Here is a 22,071-nt window from a genome sequence, read left to right on the forward strand (position 1 = left end):
TTTAGACATGTTTGCATTGTTAAGAGAAAGACATAGTAGTGTTGAGGTTGATGCAGTCTCAAATCCTAATTTAGCCTCATCCTGATTTATGTACTATTTTGAAAAAAATAAAAGTGTACAGTACATAACAGTAGGTGTCTAATACAGAAGCATGTAACACAAGTTTCCCATAACAAATGTCTAATATCTCAATATTGACCAAATATGCAATCTGTCATAACTTCACAAAACAATTGCAAATAGGAGCACTAAATAACTCTGATTTATGCTGGTAGTGAAGTAGAAACGTTGTTTTTAGTTTACATAAATTATATTGATGAATAAACTATAATTTACACATTTTGATAGAAAATAAGATACTGTATGTGTGGCGTACGTCTTTTTTGAGCAGAAAAAGCGCAATACGATTCGATTTAATGCCTAAGATTTAATAATTGGTTCTGCTCTCGATTAGTCAGCCTGTTTTCATTGTAGGGCTTTTTGCGCAAGCGGTTATATCCTTCGTCAAAGCGAAGAGAAGAGCTGATTTCAACAGGTCCCACAAAGACAAACAAAGAACCACACCCGGTATTGTATGACAGGTAGCTATGTCTAAACAGATTATTTTACAAAATAGCATCTTCACGGATATTAATCACCGTTCGTTTCGGTGATAAAATACCATTCATGCTTTCTCGTTCTGCTACTGGCATCGCAGCAAAAAACAAAATGGCCTTACAATGCAGCTAGCTAGCTAACTGGCCTAACGTTAGGCCTGGAAAGCTGCATTTAGTCGGACACTGCAGCTAGTCAATGTGGAACGTGTTTATCTGCAAACGTAAGTTATAAAACGACAGGAATGTATTTGCACGAGTGCACAGCTGGATGGTACTAGTCAATAAAATGGTCATTACAGCAGCTTGCTGATTAGGTTAGCTAACTAGCATTGTAACTAACTGTCCTTATTTCAACTGGTTAGCATCAGAGCGAATCAAGGCGTTTGTAATTAAGTGGCATTTGACATCTTGTGCAGTTTTGTATATAATGTATAGGCTAACTTTACAGTACAGTTAGAGCAAGTCGTGTTTTTATATTAGCGATCTAACTCATGTAAATGAATACCCGGCCACCTACAGCTATGTTGCTAGTAGCCCAATAATGGACTAGAAGCTAAGGTCGGAGTAACGTTGTAGTGCAAGGGCCTTACCGTTACATCTTCTATTTAGAGGCTAATTGGCTCTGGCAGCCAAATAATCCATCTAAATGTGAATCGATTTTCAATTGCGTTATGGTTCTAGAAACATAAAGCTGTCTACTTTCATATCACATCAAAACAATTTCACAAATGGAAAATATACAGTTACTGTTTTAAAGGTCGGCTTTGGGCAAAAATAACGTATTCAAACGGTATAACTGATCAATGCACCATCATACCAGGTCATTTAATGCTTAAACACAAAATTGGATTACTAAGATATTTGACCAAAGTGCCATTTCTCCAAAAACAAGTCTTTTGAAATGACGTCAACACTTATGTAGTTACTGGCAAACGAACTAGCTACGTCGGTTTCGGTGCGCATGACCTGAATGACTTAACAACCACCAAAGACACACCCTATTTCTCTTTTGAAAATTGAGAAAGGGGAGGAGTTGGACCAGGTTAACGCAGTTGCTGCTGATAGTATATTTGTGACTACAGGTTTGTGGCGTCCGTCTTCCGTTTTCCGTAAATAAGCACTGTAACATGGAAATATGGCAGTGTGGGAAACCTAACCCTATGAAGCTGTGTAGTAATTTAACCTTTTTGTTTTATGAAAATTATTTCTCGTTGATATGTTCCGTATGTTTCCCTAACTGTACTGCAAGTGATTCATGTTAAAGTTTAGAGAAAGTGTCTGGGCTTTTATGGCCAGACATATGATCATCCAGTGGAGGCTGGTGGGAGGAGCTATAGGAGGACACTCATTGTAATGGCTGGAATGAAATTAATGGAACGTAGTCAAACGTGGTTTCCATATGTTTGTGTTTGATATTGTTGCATTATTCCATTCCAGCCATTACTATGAGCCCGTCCTCCTATAGCTCCACCCACCATCCTCCATTGCTGTCATCAATAGGTGCTAAAGGTAGTTAGCCTCTATCAATGGAGTATGTTCCTAGTTACTGCACTCATTGTCATTTGATCATAATCCTATATACTTGTCCTTTCTTATGCATAGAACTTCTCCTCTTTGAGACTGATGTATGATGCCAACACAGATTAGCTTCTAACTAACCTATCCCTAATATCCACACAAGCTTGCTTGATCGGTGGACTAAATTTGTTCAGGATGCTGATGGACTTCTCAGTTACAAGATAGACTATCATCAGAGTCTAATGGCAAAATGGCGTTTACTCATCGACTCCTTAAGGCGTCAGCATGCTTCAGTTCAACTGGAGCCTATGCGACCCGAACGAGTGTAATCAGACTCCCTTAAAATACTTTTCTCTTGAAAAATTAGAAAAAGGCTACAATAGCACTTTGTCCATTTTTGAGACGCCGGAGCCAGTATATACTTCCTCAAAATCGTCAGAATTAATCTAAGATAACTCAAGAAATCGGTCATTAATTGTAATGTTTTTGCAGAGGAGATCTTAGTCGCCCAATTTTACATCTAACTAAGATGTTTGGTGCAGTATTTCTCAATGAAAAAATGTGCGCGAAAATGAGCAGTCTCTCATTGAATGACAACAAAGACTTTATTGAATAATCCCTACTGTTGACCAGGCACAGATGAAATGGGCGTAGACTTCGGCTACTACCGACTTCGGCTTGCCTCGAGAGAAAAATGTCTGTGCCCGAACAACCAAAGAAAACTTTACTGAAGTCCAAAACAAACAAAAACGTCACAATGTCATCATAATACATGCACAAACCCTTCTGAACTGGGAAGGATGCGGACACCTTTACAATTGAATCGGTCTGTCATCTGAAAAAGGTGTAAAAAATACTGCTGTTTGGGCTTCTATCGAATTTATGTATAAGAATTTTTCCCTTAATATTCCTTGTTTCAGGTCAACATCATATCAAATTGTACATATATTTGAATACAAGCAAGAATCAAGATTACATAAAACATAACATAAGCAACAGAAAACAAAAGTGACAGGGCTGGTTGGTATACCATATTTTACATTAGAAACTGGGTGGTTCGAGCCCTGAATGTTGTTTGGTTGACAGCTGTGGTATATCAGACTATACCACGAGTATGGCAATACATTTATTTTTACTGCTCTAATTATGTTGGTAACCAGTTTATAATAGCAATAAGGCACGTCTGGGGTTTGTGGTATATGGCCAATATACCATGGCTAAGGCCTGTATCCAGGCACTCCGCGTTGTTGTGATTAAGAACAGCCCTTAAACGTGGTATATTGGCCATATACCACACCCCCTCTTCCCTTATTGCTGAAATATACCAGTATGTGGTGTACGGACCGGTTTGGGTTTTTACTTTACCTTCTATAATGGTATTTCAGTGTTTGGTTTGTTAAATTTGATACGCCATGTGTAATGTCCATTTTTATACTTTACTCCACTACTTGAGTCATCTCTTTCTGCTCTCTTTCTGTGCCGCTTTCCACACAGACCTAGCCCCGCTAGCTAATAAATGTCAGAGAAAATGTAACTAGCTATACAGCCTGATAATACCAGTGATGGTGTAGACCTAAATCAGAATGTTTGTGCAACATTATCTTCAAAATCAGAGGGATACGTGAAGCCTGAGTATGTTCACTACATGCAGTAGCTAAGAGAACATTAAATGTAGCCAAAGATTATAGGGTCCCCTAGGAAACACTTACCAACACTTTTGTTGCTACCCTGTCTCCTCCCTGGCATTTTTGTTCATTTTCATGTCAACCAACACTGTATTCAAAGTGTCAGCTATTATATTCTAACTATAGAATTAGAATAATACATTTCCATGATTCCAACATGATTCCAATTTGGTTTAGGTCCACTCAGTCCCTTAAGGGGGCAAGGTAAATGCCAATAAATACACAGCCGTTCTGAGTGAGTGATCACCGTCAACCTATGGTGAAGAATTTCTATCCTGATGGGAGTGGTCTCTTCCAAGATGACCATGTCCCCATCCACAGGGCACGAGTGGTCACTAAATGGTTTGTTGAATGAAAATGATGTAAACCATATGCTATGGCCGTCTGTCACCAGATCTTAACCCAATTCTACACCACCATCAATAAAACACCAAATGATGGAATTTCTTGTGGAAGAATGGTGTTGCATCCCTCCAGTAGTGTTCCAGACACTAGTTGAATCTGCCAAGGCGCATTGAAGCTGTTCTGACGGCTCGTGGTGGTCCAACGCCCTATTAAGACACTTTGTTGGCATTCACTTCATTTTGACAGTTACCTGTACATTTCATAACATAATTACATTTTTATTACATTAACAAAAATAAACCTTCTTTCTTATTACCCATGACACTTCTCAGGGTATGTGCAAGATTAGGGGAAAAGATTCCCCCGCCTTTGTTCTGAAGTATGGAATTTGTTTTCTCCAGTGGCAGCCTTTTAAAAATCTCATAATAACACTGATTTTTATAGTAGGTTGCTGGTCTTTTATCCAAATCAAAATAATCAATTTGCAGGCCACAAAGTGTATATATATTTTTAGGAGATTGAGTTGTGCTAGTGTAAGTAAAGGCCTGTTTTCTGTGACACCTGATACAAGTAGCAACGGGTCCATTCTTCTAGGACATCTTAACATGCCCATTAGCTCAGTTTAGATTTTCTCCCAGAAAATTGTTTGTGGTGGGTAGGTCCAAAACAAGTGCCATTGGGTACCTTTCATTGTTGTACTTATTTGTGTACTTACTAGAGGCTGACCGATTATGATTTTTCAACGCCGATACCGATTAACCCTAACCCCAAAAAAGATGATACAGATTAATTGGCCGATTTTTATTACAAAAATATATTTTTGGGGGGGTTTAATTGTATTTATTTATTTGTAATAATGACAATTACAACAATACTGAATGAACACTTTAACTTCATATAATACATAAATATGATCAATTTAGCCTCAAATAAATAATGAAACATGTTCAATTTGGTTTAAATAATGCAAAAACAAAGTGTTGGAGAAGAAAGTAAAAGTGCAATATGTGCCATGTAAAAAAGCTAACGTTTAAGTTCCTTGCTCAGAACATGAGAACATATGAAAGCTGGTGGTTCCATTTAACATGAGTCTTCAATATTCCCAGGTAAGAAGTTTTAGGTTGTAGTTATTATAGGAATTATAGGACTATTTCGCTCTACGATTTGTATTTCATATACCTTTGACTACTGCATGTTCTTATAGGCACTTTAGTATTGCCAGTGTAACAGTATAGCTTCCGTCCCTCTCCTCGCTCCTACCTGGGCTCGAACCAGGAACACATCGACAACAGCCACCCTCGAAGCAGCGTTACCCATGTAGAGCAAGGGGAACAACTACTCAGAGCGAGTGACGTTTGAAATGCTATTAGCGCGCACCCGCTAACTAGCTAGCCATTTCACATCGGTTACACCAGCCTAATCTTGGGAGTTGATAGGCTTGAAGTCATAAACAGCGCAATGCTTGAAGAATTGCGAAGAGCTGCTGGCAAAACGCACAAAGGTGCTGTTTGAATGAATGCTTACGAGCCTGCTGCTGCCTACCATCGCGCAGTCAGACTGCTCTATCAAATATCAAATCATAGACTTAATTATAACATAACACACAGAAATACGAGCCTTTGGTCATTAATATGGTCGAATCCAGAAACTATCATTTCGAAAATGAAACCGTTCCGTATTTTATCTAACGGGTGGCATCCCTAAGTCTAAATATTCCTGTTACATTGCACAACCTTCAATGTTATGTCATAATTATGTACAATTCTGGCAAATTAATTACGGCCTTTGTTAGGAATAAATGGACTTCACACAGTCCGCAATGAGCCAGGCGGCCCAAACTGCTGTATATACCCTGACTGCTTGCACGGAACGCTAGAGAAGTGACACAAATTCATGTTAGCAGGCAATATTAACTAAATGTGCAGGTTTAAAAATATATACATGTGTATTGATTTTAAAGAAAGGCATTGATGTTTATGGTTAGGTACATTGGTGCAACGACAGTGCTTTTTTTCGCAAATGTGCTTGTTAACTTTTTGAGGCTGTCCCTCCCACCGTGCAGCCAGTGAAAAATCAGAGCTCCAAATTCGAAAACAACAAAATGTCATAATTCAAATTTCTGAAACATACACCTATTTTACACCATTTTATAGATAAACATCTCCTTAATCCAACCACGTTGTCAGATTTCAAAAAGTCTTTACGGCGAAAGCATAAAGTTAGATTATGTTAGGACAGTACATAGACAAAACATTACACACAGCCATTTTCAATGCAAGGACAAGCGTCACCAAAAGCAGCTAAAATTATGCACTAACCTTTGACAATCTTCATCAGATGACACTCCTAGGACATTGTTAGACAATACATGCATTTTTTGTTCTATCAAGTTCATATATCCAAAAACCTCATTTTACATTAGCACGTGACGTTCAGAAAATGTATTTTCCCCCAAACCTCCGGTGAATCAGCACAACAATCTACAAAAAAACTCGTCATAAACGTTGATAAAATATTAAACTGTTATTCAAAGAATTATAGATTAACATCTCCTGAATGCAACCGCATTGACAGATTTCAAAATAACTTTACTGGGAAAGTACACTTTGCAATAATCTGAGTACCGCGCTCAGAAAAATACATCAGGCAATTACAGATACCTGCCATTTTGGAGTCATCTAAATGCATAAATAGCATTATAAATATTCACTTACCTTTAATAATCTTCATCAGAAGGCACTTCCAGGAATCCCAGGTCCACAATAAATGTAGTTTTGTTCGATGAAGTTCATAATATATGTCCAAATAACTCCATGTTTGCGCGTTCAGTAAGCTACTCAAAATGTAGGACGCGAGAGGAAAATGTCACGACGAAAAGTAAAAAAAGTTATATTTACGTTTGTTGAAACGTGTCAAACGTTGTATAGCATCAATCTTTAGGGCCTTTTTCAATCAGAACTTCAGTAATATTCTAACCGCATGATTCCAGTGTCTTGAAAAACGTTTTGGAACACAGCTTACTCTCGCGTGAACCCGTGCAAATGAACTGATGCCCTTCCCTGGGTCACCAACTTCCTTTGTTGGCTCTCTGTTCACCATAGAAGCCTCAAACAACTTTCTAAAGACTGTTGACATCTAGTGGAAGCCTTAGGAAGTGCAAAATGAACCCTAACTCACTGTGTTCAATAGGCAGGGACTTGAAAAAACTACAGGAACCAGATTTTCATTTCCTGCTTGTATTTTTCTCAGGTTTTTGCCTGCCAAATGAGTTCTGTTATACTCACAGACATCATTCAAACAGTTTTGGAAACTTTAGTGTTTTCTATCCAAATCAAATAATTTGCAAATATTTGACTCTGGGCCCTAGCATTAGGCCGTTTGCTCTGGGCACGCTTTTCATCCGAAATCGAAAATACTGCCCCCTATAGCTTGACAGGTTAAATCATAACCCGTTTGTCGAAGTAGGCTGTGATTCGATGAGAAATTAACAGGCACCGCATCGATTATATGCAACGCAGGACACGTTAGATAAACTAGTAATATCATCAACCATGTGTAGTTAACTAGTGATTATGTTAAGATTGATCGTTTTTTATAAGATAAGTTTAATGCTAGCGAGCAACTTACCTTGGCTTCTTGCTGCCCTCGCGTAACAGGTAGTCAGCCTGCCATGCAGGTTCCTCGTGGAGTGCAATGTAAGGCAGGTGGTTAGAGCATTGGACTAGTAACCAGAAGGTTGCAAAAACAAATCCCCGAATCCCCGCTGAACAAGGCAGTTAACCTGTTAGGGCTAGGGGGCAGTATTGACACGGCTGGATAAAAAACATACCCGATTTAATCTGGTTACCACTCCTACCCAGTAACTAGAATATGCATATACTTATTACATATGGATAGAAAACACCCAAAATTTTCTAAAACTGTTTGAATGGTGTCTGTGAGTATAACAGAACTCAAATGGCAGGTCAAAACCTGAGAGATTCCTTTACAGGAAGTGGCCTGTCTGACCATTTCTTGAACTTCTTTTCCATCTCTATCATTTACTAAGGATCTCTGCTCTAACGTGACACTTCCCACGTCGTCCATAGGCGCTCAGAGCCCGGGAAAAAACAGAATGTCGTCATTCCAGCCCCAGGCTGAAACACATTATCGCCTTTCTCAAGTGGCCCATCAAGAGACACTAGCTTATGCGCGTGACCCCGACCGCCCCCGCCTTTGGGATTTTTTCCTCTGTTTGCCGAAAAGGAGATTCCCTGTCGGAATATTATCGCTTTTCTACGAGAAAAATGTCGTAAAAATTGATTTTAAACAGCGGTTGACATGCTTCGAAGTACGGTAATGGAATATTTAGAATTTTATTGTCACGAATTGCGCCATTTACTTCTTTACTATTTCGGATAGTGTCTGGAACGCACGAACAAAACGCCGCTATTCGGATATAACGATGGATTATTTTGGACCAAACCAACATTTGTTATTGAAGTAGAAGTCCTGGGTGTGCATTCTGACGAAGACAACAAAAGGTAATCAAACTTTTATAATAGTAAATATGATTATGGTGAGTGCTAAACTTGCCGGGTGTCTAAATAGCGAGCCCGTGATGCCTGGGCTATGTACTTAGAATATTGCAAAATGTGCTTTCACCAAAAAGCTATTTTAAAATCGGACATATCGAGTGCATAGAGGAGGTCTGTATCTATAATTCTTAAAATAATTGTTATGCTTTTTGTGAACGTTTATCGTGAGTAATTTAGTAAAATGTTAGCGAATTCCCCGGAAGTTTGCTAGTTCTGAACGTCACATGCTAATGTAAAAAGCTGTTTTTTGATATAAATATGAACTTGATTGAACAAAACATGCATGTATTGTATAAAATAATGTCCTAGGGTTGTCATCTGATGAAGATCATCAAAGGTGAGTGCTGCATTTAGCTGTCTTCTGGGTTTTGGTGACATTATATGCTGGCTTGAAAAATGGGTGTCTGATTATTTCTGGCTTGGTACTCTGCTGACATAATCTAATGTTTTGCTTTCGTTGTAAAGCCTTTTTGAAATGGGACAGTGTGGTTAGATTAACGAGAGTCTTGTCTTTAAATGGCTGTAAAATAGTCATATGTTTGAGAAATTGAAGTAATAGGATTTTTAAGGTTTTGAAAATCGCGCCACAGGCTGGCAGTGGCTGTTACGTAGGTGGGACGCAAGCGTCCCACCTAGCCCATAGAGGTTAACCCCCGTTCCTAGGGCGTCATTGAAAATAAGAATGTGTTCTTAATCTGACTTGCCTAGTTAAATAAAGGTGTAAAAAAATGGCATATCGGTGAACAAAAATACCAATTGTTATGAAAACGTGAAATCGGCCCTAATTAATCGGCCATTCCGATTAATCGGTCGACCTCTAGTACTTACAAGTTATTCTTTTATTGGCCTTTGTATCAAATTGATGGTAAGTCTAATGGTGTTGAATAGTTAACATTGCTTTGCTTTTCCACCCTGTAAAAGAGCATGACTGCAAGATGTTTAAGAGAAGATGATGGAATTTCCCCTCCCCTCAATTTAAAAGGAAACAAAAACAGTGAAATCATAGACATTTCTCACTACATAGGGACCCCCTCCTGTAAGAAAACCAAAAAGAAGAAACAATACAAGCAAATCAAATTTGAGGAGGCCCAGCATCTGTAATCCTGTTTCTGCTTTCCACCTCTCAGCTTCGCGTTGCTCACAGAAAGTCGATCCCAGCTCTACCCTCTATCAGCTTGGGCAGATAGGGCAGCCAGCGCCTTCGGTACCATAGGCCGGGGAACCCCGTTCCTCTTCGGACCGTCTGCGGCTATCCGCCTGGCCCAGATCGAAGCCCAGCTAGCCCTGCACCAACTGAGCATCATCGCCGCTGCCAGTAACCACGGCAACCAGCAACTGGCCCTGCTCAACCTTCTCCAGCAAGCAGCTGCCAACAACATCGCTCAGCCGCTCGCCCCTGTCATGTACCAGCCTCAGCAACAGGGGGCACCCTTCAACAGGCCCAGGAACATGCCATACCATCAACAACAACCGGGCCACTCTACGGACGGCAACAACATGGCCCAGATGAACAGCTACCAGGCGGGTCAGTTCCCGCCGCAAACACGGCTACCCGAGGAGCTGGAGTCAGCGATCTCTGTCCGTGTTCAGGGCGGGAGGGACGAGGACCACCGACTACTCAACCAGAATACCCAGATCTCCCGGCAGCACTGTGTAGATCCCCGCCTGCATGGGGACGGTCAGGGTGGGAGTTCAGAGACTGCCTATTCTAACAGCAACAACCTTGTCTCGCTCTCCTGCGATGACCAGCAGAATCAGATGCAAGATGTGGACTGGTCCAACTACCAGACTCCCAGTAAACTCTTTGGTCTCAATCAGCAGCAGCACCTCCAGCAGTCCTCCCACTCTCATGCTAACCCCAACAGCGGGCATTCAGGAGGGGGCATGCAAAGCTGGAATGCTCCTGTTTCTGAACTGGGTCGTCCACAGGGTGGAAACATGCAGGGTCTGTACGTACCCGAGAGCGCAGGCAGTATCCTGGCCGGCTTCGGTTTGTCAAACGATGACCTGGAGGTTCTCAGCCACTACCCTGATGACCAACTAACTCCAGACACTCTGCCCTTCATCCTACGTGACATACAGATACACAAAACAAACAGAAACACAGGCCCTCCTGCGTTCTCTCAAACTCACCCTGCTATTCCTAACCTGCCGCCACCGCCGCGTCCTTCTCCACCACAGCGGCATCCTGTACATTCATGTACGACCAACATCCCAAGTTTTCTGAGTGTGACGCAAACGGCGGGTAAAGTTATCGACTACGGCCACGCGAGTAGGGCAGCGGAAGAGGGTAGAGACTCTTACAAACGCGAGCTACCGCCTAAGGAGAGAGCGACTAAACCAGAGTCAAAGCCCACGGGTTCGTCTTTGAAACGTAAAGCTGAATCCCCAAGGCGGCACGACGACGACTCTGACTCAAAGAAAGACAAAGACTACAGGAGGCGTGCTCCAATCCCCGACGCTCACAAGCACAAAAGAACGCCCGTCAGAGAGCCGCCATCAAGATCTCGGTCGGAGCGCGAAGGGTCCAGATCAAGGCCACAGTTCAAAGCCAGGAGTGAGTCGTCAAAATCAACCAGACCCTCCGGTGCCAAACGCAGCTCTAGCGCAACCAAGAGGCTCCCAACACCCACCATGATAGGTGATTTCTCGGCGGACCCTCCGAAGGTGTACCCCCACACCTGCTCCCTGTGCGACATGCAATGTGAACGGGCTAAGGTGAGTACCGTACCTGTACCGCACACGTTGTTCGCCAAGCAGAGATTTTGTTTTTGTTAAACGGATACTTCAGGATTTTGGAGTCTGATGAACTCGTGGATACCATTTGTTGTCTCTGCGTCCAGTTAGGAAGCTGCTAATTAGTGTTAGCGCAATAACTGGAAGTCTTTGGCAACTGCTAGCATGCTAGTAGATACCATAGACTTCCAGTTGTTGTGCTGATGCTAGTTGGCTTTGGCTCACAAAGTAACTTCTAACTTCCATCATACTGGATACAGAGAAATGGTATCAATGAGTTCCTCTGGCTCTGGGGAAGTAGATAAAGGGCTTCATTGCCAAAATCACAAAGTATCCCTTTAAGCTTTTATAAAGGCCCAATGCAGTTAAAGGAAAAATCCACTCAAACTATATTTTGGTATTTGTTTCCATTAGTCCACGGTTGATACAGTACCACAGTGTTTTGAATGTCAGCAGTCAAGTTTTCAAGATATTGGACTTTCAAGAAGCAAAGTGTCACTTGCCACATTGTCATGATGATGCAAAACCTTTTGGGACTAATGAAGAAAGAAAAAAAAAAAGTTTTGGGGTGGATTTTTCTTTTAAACACCATAACCACTTTTACATACACACCAGGCATAAAACACAGTGAAATACATCACATAATATTTGATTCTACTTTCAAAAATATGCATAGTTTAAGCAATGGTTTAACAGTTCTGATTCACATAAACAATTTGCACGTTTGGTGAGCTTATGCCGATTGAAACACCAGGTTTTCTGTGCAATCTTTCAAGTTATTTGGACATGTAAATACCTTAATCGGCATTCCAGCGGTGATCTGCAGTTGTGCTAGCACCAGCTGAGCGAGCCGCCGTCTTTAGCGAGAGTGAAGTGAAAATCGGAACAACAATGTATGCATCTTTACAAATAGTTTTCACATACAAACTTTATATGTCCGTAATCAGAATCAAATATGCTTCCCAAAAATAACATGGTCGCTGTGGTAGAATGTATATTTTGATTGGCAATTTTCTGCATTTGTCAGTGCCATCAGGTAGCCTGATTTGCAGATGTGTCCATGTAAACAGCACTATTAAGGAAATCGTTCTTCTTGCAAAGCATGTAAATGTTTTTATTAAACTATTTTATTGATCTGACTATCCACAATAATCGCATTATTGTGTGCATCTAACCGTACACGGTGTCTTCTCCTTTCAATCCATATATGGTTGGTGTTACTGTTGAGTTGTTCAACAATTAAAACAACTAAACACTAAAGGAGAGAAAAAAAGAAAAAAAATTGCTCCTGAAAAAGTAGCCTGACCCTTACTCTGCTGATGATGAAGAAGATGAAGATTGCAGAAGACATGGATATAACTGCAAAAGCTGACTCGTATTTGTGGTGAAGAGGACTAACTTTACCCAGTATTCACTCTTCTGCAGTGCACAAAAACATTATCAATGCTGTTTTAATACAAGAAACACCATTTTGCAATTTACATTTTTCTTTTTTACAGGTTGTTGCCAAAATGTCTCTTTTGATAACTTCAAATTTTGAAACTTTCTTTAGTACTTTGCCATTTGATGCCTCAAACTTGAACAAATAGTATCAATGCATATATTTTTGATAGTTTGTTGAGGAATGCATTCAAGATGTGGAAGACCTATACATATCAACAATACCCCTAAATATACATAACATTTCCACCACTCTCCTTAATGCTTACATAAGCATAGGCACTATGGTGGTGTAAATGTGATCCTACCAATCACATCTCTCTGCTGGACTCTGGTAGATATCTAACCATTATTTCTTTATTTTCTTTTGTTTTTTTCCTCACAGGACTGGATCGATCACGTGAACACAGTCAACCACACAGCTAGCTGCAGAGATCTGCGCAACAAGTGGGTGTTTAAACAATAAATAAATTGCTAAATCTATGCTGACAGTTAAAATCCTTATGTCTATTGAAGCACCCATCAGTCTAAGTAAAAAATTAAATATATCCCATCAAAATCCATCAGTTTAAGATGTCAGATATCAGTTGTTTTTTTTTTGCATGGGCTGTGTCTCAATCCATCACATCCGCCTATGTCAGCCTTCCGCGTCCATGATAGGTGGCTGAGCTACAGCGGTGTTTATCAGACCATGAGACATCCTGAAAATCAGTCTTCTCAGAATCAAATATGCTTCCCAAAAATAACATGTTCGCTGTGGTAGAATGTATATTTTGATTGGCAATTTTCTGCATTTGTCAGTGCCCTCAGGTAGCCTGATGCCAGATGTGTCCATGTAAACAGCACTATTAAGGAAATCGTTCTTGCGAAGCATGTAAACGTTTTTATTAAACTATTTTATTGATCTGACTATCCACAATAATGATGTCTGTAGGGTCCGAACGGTTTGAGAAGTGTCATGTGACTCGTCTGAAGTCGGTAACGCTGATGTGCCAACTACTGTCTGTAGCGTCCGAGCCATTTGCTCTACATACTATGACCCCACTATGGGTGACTCACGAACATGATGGTGTTCTCCGTTTTGCTCCATGACCTTCTGAAGCTAACCCTTAAAAACAAATGAAGTAAGGAGGAGTTAGTTTTGTTCCAACAAAAATAAGGGGTTAAATAAAACAAAACATTTCCTGAGCTTTCTTATATCCTAGATATAGGACAGACATTCCAAAACCTTATTCTTTATGATACATTTTTTTACAGCCTTTTTTTTTGTTGCCATTTATGAATGTGTTATTCAATGCATTTCTATGGGCTATAGGAGGCCACATTCAATATTTCCTAAAATATAGATATATTTTTTTAGCTTTTTGGGGATTCTTAAAGGTGTACTAGAAATTTGAAATCAAATAGCTATATGATCCATGGTATGACCATCTTAAAACAATTCCTTATGTTAGCTTAGTACCTCTCCCCCACAACGGCTTAGACTTTTAGAGTTAACTAACCCATTAATACTCACTAATAACCCATGGCTGGTGTACTCATGTCTCTTCTTTCCCCCCCAAAGGTATCCAGACTGGAATCCAAATATCCCAAGGTGAGAGATGTTCCTAAAATGTAGGACTACCTATTTTTCACCCTGATTGTCCAATCGTACCTTTTTGAGATTACAACTGTGCAACTGACAAACCACCTATCATTTTCCTCTGGTGGTGTTGTATGTCACTGGGTTTTTGAATCACATATAATGTCATATTGTTCTTCTGACTCCTCTCTCCCCTCTTTGCCCCAAACCAGGAGGGACCCGTCTCAAGGTCAGGATGCCTGTGCCACCTGGCATTCCCTAGAACGCTCTCCCTCCCGCTCAGTCTCCCGTTCCTTGTCCTGGTCCCCCACCCCTCCTCCGGGCAGAAGGATCTCTCCGCCCACCTCCCATGGACACGCCCCCCACACCTCTGGCCGGCACAGCCCCTCCCAGTCCCATCGCGGTTCTGCCTCCAGCGCTCACAGGCCGGAGAAGAGAACCAGCGAATCCTCAGGTAAGCCACTTTTGTCTAGATGCTAATCTGGGCTAGTGGTTGACATGGTTTCCCAGACCCAGATTAACCATATTCCTGGAGTGCTAGTCTGTTGGCACTGTAATATATCTGCCCTGTGCTACATCGTCATAACCCAGACATCATTTGTTACCCCTACCTCCAGGGATATCTACTGTAAAATATCAAATCAAACTTTATTTGTCACATGTGCAGACCTTACCGTGAAATGCTTAGTTACAAGCCCTTAACCAACAGTGCAGTTCAAGAATAGTAAAGAAAATATTTACTAAATAAACTAAAGTAAAAAAATAACACTAACAATAACGAGGCAATATGCAGAGGTTACTGAGTCAGTGTGCGGGGGTACAGGTTAGTTGAGGTAATTTGTACATGTAGGTAGGGGTGAGGTGACTGCATAGATAATAAACAGTGAGTAGCAGCAGTGTACAAAACAAATGGGGGGGGGTCACTGTAATAATCCGGTGGACATTTGATCAATAGTTAAGCAGTCTTATGGCTTGGACGCTGTTAAGGAGCCTTTTGGTCCTAGACTTGGCGCTCCGGTACCGCTTGCCGTGCGGTAGCAGAGAAAACATTCTGACTTGGGTGTAGAGATTAAATGGTATGAAAATTACATTTCACGATTATAGTGACACAAATTATCACGGTCATCAGTATTATCTCGGTATTGTTAAGATGTGCTGGAAATGTAAAAAAAAATAAAAAGTACTGATACACACACTGAAATCATTTCACCAAGTTTTATATTAAAATTAGCAGCACTATGCACTTTTTGTGTGCATAAACATTAACCATTAAATAAACATAAAAATCTCTCCTTCATAAAGAAATAAGGTGCTGCTGGCCTAGCATCCTGTATGTATGTATGTATGTATGTATGTATGTATGTATGTATGCATCTTTGTTCACTACTTAACTTCTATGGGCTAGGTGGGACGTCACCGTCCCACTCTATTCAACAGCCAGTGGAAGAGCGTGGCGCGAAATACAAAACCTCAAATGCAATAATTTCAATTTTTCAAACATACGACTATTTTACACCATTTTAAAGACAAGACTCTGGTTAATCTAACCACATTGTCCGATTTCAAAAAGGCTTTACAGCGAAAGCAAAACATTAGATTATGTCAGGAGAGTACATAGCCACAAATAATCACACAGCCATTTTCCAAGCAAGCATATATGTCACATAAACCCAAAACACAGCTAAATGAAGCAATAACCTTTGATCTTCATCAGATGACACTCCTAGGACATTATGTTATACAATACATGCATGATTTGTTCAATCAAGTTCATATTTATATCAAAAACAGCTTTTTACATTGGCATGTGATGTTCAGAACATGCATTCCCACCCAAAACTTCCGGTGAATTTACAAAATTGCTCACCATAAACGTTGACAAAATACATAACAATTATTTTAAGAATTATAGATACAGAACTCCTTTATACAATCGCTATGTCAGATTTTAAAATAGCTTTTCGGCGAAAGCACATTTTGCAATATTCTGAGTACATAGCTCAGCCATCACGGCTAGCTATTTTGACACCTGCCAACTTCGGGGCTCACTAAACTCAGAATTACTGTTAGAGAAATTGTATTACCTTTGCTGATCTTCGTCAGAATGCACTCCCAGGACTGCTACTTCCATAAGAAATGTTGTTTTGGTTCCAAATAATCCATAGTTATGTCCAAATACCTCCGTTTTGTTCGTGCGTTCAGCTCACTATCCAAAGGGTAACGCGCGAGCACATATCGAGACAAAAAAATTCTAAATGTTCCTTTACCGTACTTAGAAGCATGTCAAACGCTGTTTAAAATCCAATTTTTATGGATTTTTTCTCGTAAAATAGCGATAATATTCCAACCGGACAATAGTGTATTCATTCAAAAAGGAAAAGAAAAAATAGCATGGTCGCGGGACTGCGCATATCCAATCTCTTAGTCACCAGGTAGACCACTGACAAACTGACCTACTATACTCTGCCCAGAGACAGGAGACGCCTCAATCCGCTTTCTGAAGGCTTTAGAGAGCCAATGGAAGCCTTAGAAAGTGTTACGTAACAGCTTAGATGCTGTAAATTCGATAGAGATGCATTAGAAGGACCACAAATTGCCTGACAGGCCACTTCTTGGTTGAAATCTTCTCAGGTTTTTGCCTGCCATATGAGTTCTGTTGTACTCACAGACACCATTAAAACAGTTTTAGAAACTTTAGTGTTTTCTATCCAAATCTACTAATTATATGCATATTCTAGTTTCTGGGCAAGAGTAGTGACCAGATTAAAACAGGCACGTTTTTTTAACCCGGCCGTGAAAATACTGCCACCTATCCACAACAGGTTTTAACACTGAACGCTTCAGTTTACTTTACTGAGAAGCTATTAGCAAGTTAAACAAATCATGACCTTTTCCCACATGTATTGAGCTAAAAGTTAACTTACCTTGCATTCACTATAAAGTACTGGGTGGAGGTCACGAAGATGACTCCAGAAATGTTAAGTGTTGTCCCCTTTCGCAGCAATTTAAAATAAAATGTTTGCATGTTTCTGCAGACAGGGTGACCATTTTCGATTTAAGTTTCCCTCCGCACTCTTGTAAAACCCAAAATACGACCACACTTCAGATTTGGTCCTCTTAGAAGGCTGAAAAATCTCCTGAGCTCTGTCACACCCTTCCGCCGTGTTTTCGCACAAAACCCACATTGCATGCTGCGCCTGCGTCACTGTTGCTAACTTTGGTTGATGCTGGATGGTATTTACCGTGAGTTATTCAAACCGTGGTAATCAAATACGGTTTTAATGATAATTCAAATTTGAAACGGTAATACAAACCGTTGAATTTTACCATGGTTTATCGTGAAACGGGTAACCATTTCATCCCTACTTGGGTGAATGGAGTCTGACAATTTTATGGGCTTTCCTCTGACACCGCCTATTATATAGGTCCTGGATGGCAGGAAGCTTTGCCCCAATGATGTACTGGGCCGTACGCACTACCCTCTAGCGCCTTACTGTTAGATGCCGAGTGGTTGCCATACCAGGCGATGATGCAACCGGTCAGGATGCTGTCAATGGTGCAGCTGTAGAACTTTTTGAGGATCTGGGGACCCATGCCAAATCTTTTCAGTATCCTGAGGGGGAAAAGGTTTTGTCATGCCCTCTTCACGACTGTCTTGGTGTGTTTGGAACATGGAGTACAGGAGGGGACGAAGTACACACCCCTGAGGGGCCCCATTGTTGAGGATCAGCGTGGCAGATATGTTGTTGCCTACCCTTACCACCTGGGGGTGGCCTGTCAGGAAGTCCAGGATACAGTTGCAGAGGGGGTTGTTTAGTCCCGAGGGTCCTTAGCTTAGTGATGAGCTTCGTGGGCACTATGGTGTTGAACACTGAGCTGTAGTCAATGAACAGCATTCTCACATAGGTGTTCCTTTTGTCCATGTGGGAAAGGGCAGTGTGGATTGAGATTGTGCTTTGAGTCCTGCCACATCCGACGAGCGTCAGAGCCGGTGTAGTAGGATTCAATCTTAGTCCTGTATTGACACTTTGTTTGTTTGATGGTTCGTCTGAGGGCATAGCATGATTTCTTATACGCGTCCAGATTAGTGTGCCGCTCCTTGAAAGGGGCAGTTCTAGCCTTTATGCGGATGTTGCCTGTGATCCATGGCTTCTGGTTGGGATATGTATGTGGGGATGACGTTGTCGACGCACTTATTGATGAAGCTGATGACTGAGGTGGAATGCTCATCAATGACATTGGATGAATCCCGGAACATATTCCAGCCTGTGCTAGCAAAACAGTCCTGTAGCATCCGCATCATCTGACCACTTCCGTATTGAGCGAGTCACTGGTACTTCCTGCTATAGTTTTTGCTTTTAACCTCTTATGGCTAGGGGGCAGTATTTTCACGGCTGGATAAAAAACGTACCCGATTTAATCTGGTTACCACTCCTACCCAGTAACTAGAATATGCATATACTTATTACATATGGATAGAAAACACCCTAAATTTTCTAAAACTGTTTGAATGGTGTCTGTGAGTATAACAGAACTCAAATGGCAGGTCAAAACCTGAGAGATTCCTTTACAGGAAGTGGCCTGTCTGACCATTTCTGGAACTTCTTTGCCATCTCTATCTTTTACTAAGGATCTCTGCTCTAACGTGACACTTCCTACGTCGTCCATAGGCGCTCAGAGCCCGGGAAAAACCTGAATGTCGTCATTCCAGCCCCAGGCTGAAACACATTATCGCCTTTCTCAAGTGGCCGATCAAGGGACTCTGGGCTTAGGCGCGTGACCTGACCGCCCCCGTCTTTGTGATTTTTTTTCCTCTGTTTGCCGAAAAGGAGATTCCCGGTCGGAATATTATCGCTTTTCTACGAGAAAAATGGCATAAAAATTGATTTTAAACAGCGGTTGACATGCTTCGAAGTACGGTAATGGAATATTTAGAATTTTTTTGTCACGAATTGCGCCATGCGCTCGACCCTTCTTTACCATTTCGGATAGTGTCTTGAACGCACGAACAAAACGCCGCTATTCGGATATAACGATGGATTATTTTGGACCAAACCAACATTTGTTATTGAAGTAGCAGTCCTGGGAGTGCATTCTGACGAAGACAACAAAGGTAATGAAACTTTTGTAATAGTAAATCGGAGTTTGATCAGGGCTAAACTTGGTCGGTGTCTAAATGGCTAGCCGTGATGGCTGGGCCATCTACTGAGAATATTGCAAAATGTGCTTTCACCGAAAAGCTATTTTAAAATCAGACATATCGAGTGCATAGAGGAGTTCTGTATCTATAATTCTTAAAATAATTGTTATGTTTTTTGTGAACGTTTATCGTGAGTAATTTAGTAAATTCACCGGATGTTTGCTGGGGGTATGCTAGTTCTGAACGTCACATGCTAATGTAAAAAGCTGGTTTTTGATATAAATATGAACTTGATTGAACAAAACATGCATGCATTGTATAACATAATGTCCTAGGGTTGTCATCTGATGAAGATCATCAAAGGTTAGTGCTGCATTTAGCTGTGGTTTTGGTTTTTGTGACATATATGCTTGCTTTGAAAATGGCTGTGTGATTATTTTTGGCAGGGTACTCTCCTGACATAATGTAATGTTTTGCTTTCGCTGTAAAGCCTTTTTGAAATCGAACAATGTGGTTAGATTAACGAGAGTCTTGTCTTTTTAAATGGTGTAAAATAGTCATATGTTTGAGAAATTGAAGTTATAGCATTTTTAAGGTATTTGTATTTCGCGCCACGCTCTACCATTTGGATATTGGTGAGGCGTTCCGCTAGCGGAATGTCTGTCCCTAAAAGGTTAACTTCTCTGGGCTACGTGGGACGCTACTGTCCCACCCACGGTACACACTATTCAACAGCCAGTGAAAAATCAGAACGCCAAATTCGAAAACACAATGTCATAATTCAAATTTCTCAAACATACAACTATTTTACACCATTTTAAAGATAAGACTCTCGTTAATCTAACCACGTTGTCCGATTTCAAGAAGGCTTTACGGCGAAAGTATAAAGTTAGATTATGTTAGGACGGTACATAGACAAAACATTACATACAGCCATTTTCAATGCAAGGACAGGCGTCGCCAAAAGCAGAAAACCGCTAAGTTATGCACTAACCTTTGACAATCTTCATCAGATGACACTCCTAGGACATTATGTTAGACAATACATGCATTTTTTGTTCCATCAAGTTCATATTTGTATCCAAAAACTCAATTTTACATTGGCGCGTGACGTTCAGAAAATGTATTTCCCCCAAAACTGTCGGTGAAAGGGCATATCAATTTAAAAAAATACTCATCATAAACGTTGATAAAATATTAAACTGTTATTCAAAGAATTATAGATTAACATCTCCTGAATGCAACCGCTTTGACAGATTTCAAAATAACTTTACGAGGAAAGCACACTTTGCAATAATACAGATTTTCATTTATTTTTTTCATTTCACCTTTATTTAACCAGGTAGGCAAGTTGAGAACAAGTTCTCATTTACAATTGCGACCTGGCCAAGATAAAGCAAAGCAGTTCGACAACATACAAAAACACAGAGTTACACATGGAGTAAAACAACATACAATCAATGATGCAGTAGAAGAAAAAAAAATAAAGACTATATACAATGTGAGCAAATGATGTGAGATAATGGAGGTAAAGGCAAAAAAATGCCATGGTGGCAAAGTAAATAAAGTATAGCAAGAAAAACACTGGAATGGTAGATTTGTAGTTTGAAGAAAGTTCAAAGATAAAATATAAATAATATGGTGCAAAGGAGCAAAATAAATAAAATAAATAAATACAGTAGGGGAAGAGGTAGTAGTTTGGGCTAAATTATAGATGGGCTATGTACAGGTGCAGTGATCTGTGAGCTGCTCTGACAGCTGGTGCTTAAAGCTAGTGAGGGAGATGAGTGTTTCCAGTTTCAGAGATTTTTGTAGTTCGTTCCAGTCATTGGCAGCAGAGAACTGGAAGGAGAGACGACCAAAGGAGGAGTTGGCTTTAGGGGTGACCAGAGAGATATACCTGCTGGAGCGCGTGCTACAGGTGGGTGCTGCTATGGTGACCAGTGAGCGGAGATAAGGGGGGACTTTACCTAGCAGGGTCTTGTAGATGACCTGGAGCCAATGTGTTTGGCGACGATTATGAAGCGAAGGCCAGCCAACGAGAGCGTACAGGTCGCAGTGGTGGGTAGTATATGGGGCTTTGGTGACAAAACGGATGGCACTGTGATAGACTGCATCCAGCTTGTTGAGTAGGGTATTGGAGGCTATTTTGTAAATGACATCGCCGAAGTCGAGGATTGGTAGGATGGTCAGTTTTACGAGGGTAAGTTTGGCAGCATGAGTGAAGGATGCTTTGTTGCGAAATAGGAAGCCAATTCTAGATTTAACTTTGGATTGGAGATGATTGATGTGAGTCTGGAAGGAGAGTTTACAGTCTAACCAGATACCTAGGTATTTGTAGTTGTCCACAAATTCTAAGTCAAAACCGTCCAGAGAAGTGATGCTGGACAGGCAGGCAGGTGCAGGCAGCGATCAGTTGAAGAGCATGCATTTTGTTTTACTTGTTTTTAGG

General features: G+C 40.8%; 1 protein-coding gene across 6 annotated transcripts in view; it reads left to right on the top strand.

The window, feature by feature from the left end:
• Positions 1–22,071, top strand: part of LOC106610436 (zinc finger protein 638) — a 56,892-nt gene that overhangs the window by 14,232 nt on the left and 20,589 nt on the right. For 2 of the 6 annotated variants that reach the window (XM_014209806.2, XM_014209807.2), the window contains exons 2-5: positions 9,849–11,439; positions 13,283–13,344; positions 14,462–14,491; positions 14,692–14,933. In XM_014209806.2, the coding sequence (XP_014065281.1) occupies positions 9,849–11,439; positions 13,283–13,344; positions 14,462–14,491; positions 14,692–14,933 (1,925 nt within the window). Of the gene's footprint in view, positions 1–457; positions 582–625; positions 818–9,642; positions 11,440–13,282; positions 13,345–14,461; positions 14,492–14,691; positions 14,934–22,071 lie in introns of those variants that run through there. The other 4 variants (XM_014209808.1, XM_045722973.1, XM_045722974.1 and 1 more) reach the window with 4 other exon arrangements.

The sequence above is a fragment of the Salmo salar genome, chromosome ssa08 (genome assembly GCF_905237065.1).
Source record: "Salmo salar chromosome ssa08, Ssal_v3.1, whole genome shotgun sequence".
Classification (NCBI taxonomy): domain Eukaryota; kingdom Metazoa; phylum Chordata; class Actinopteri; order Salmoniformes; family Salmonidae; genus Salmo; species Salmo salar.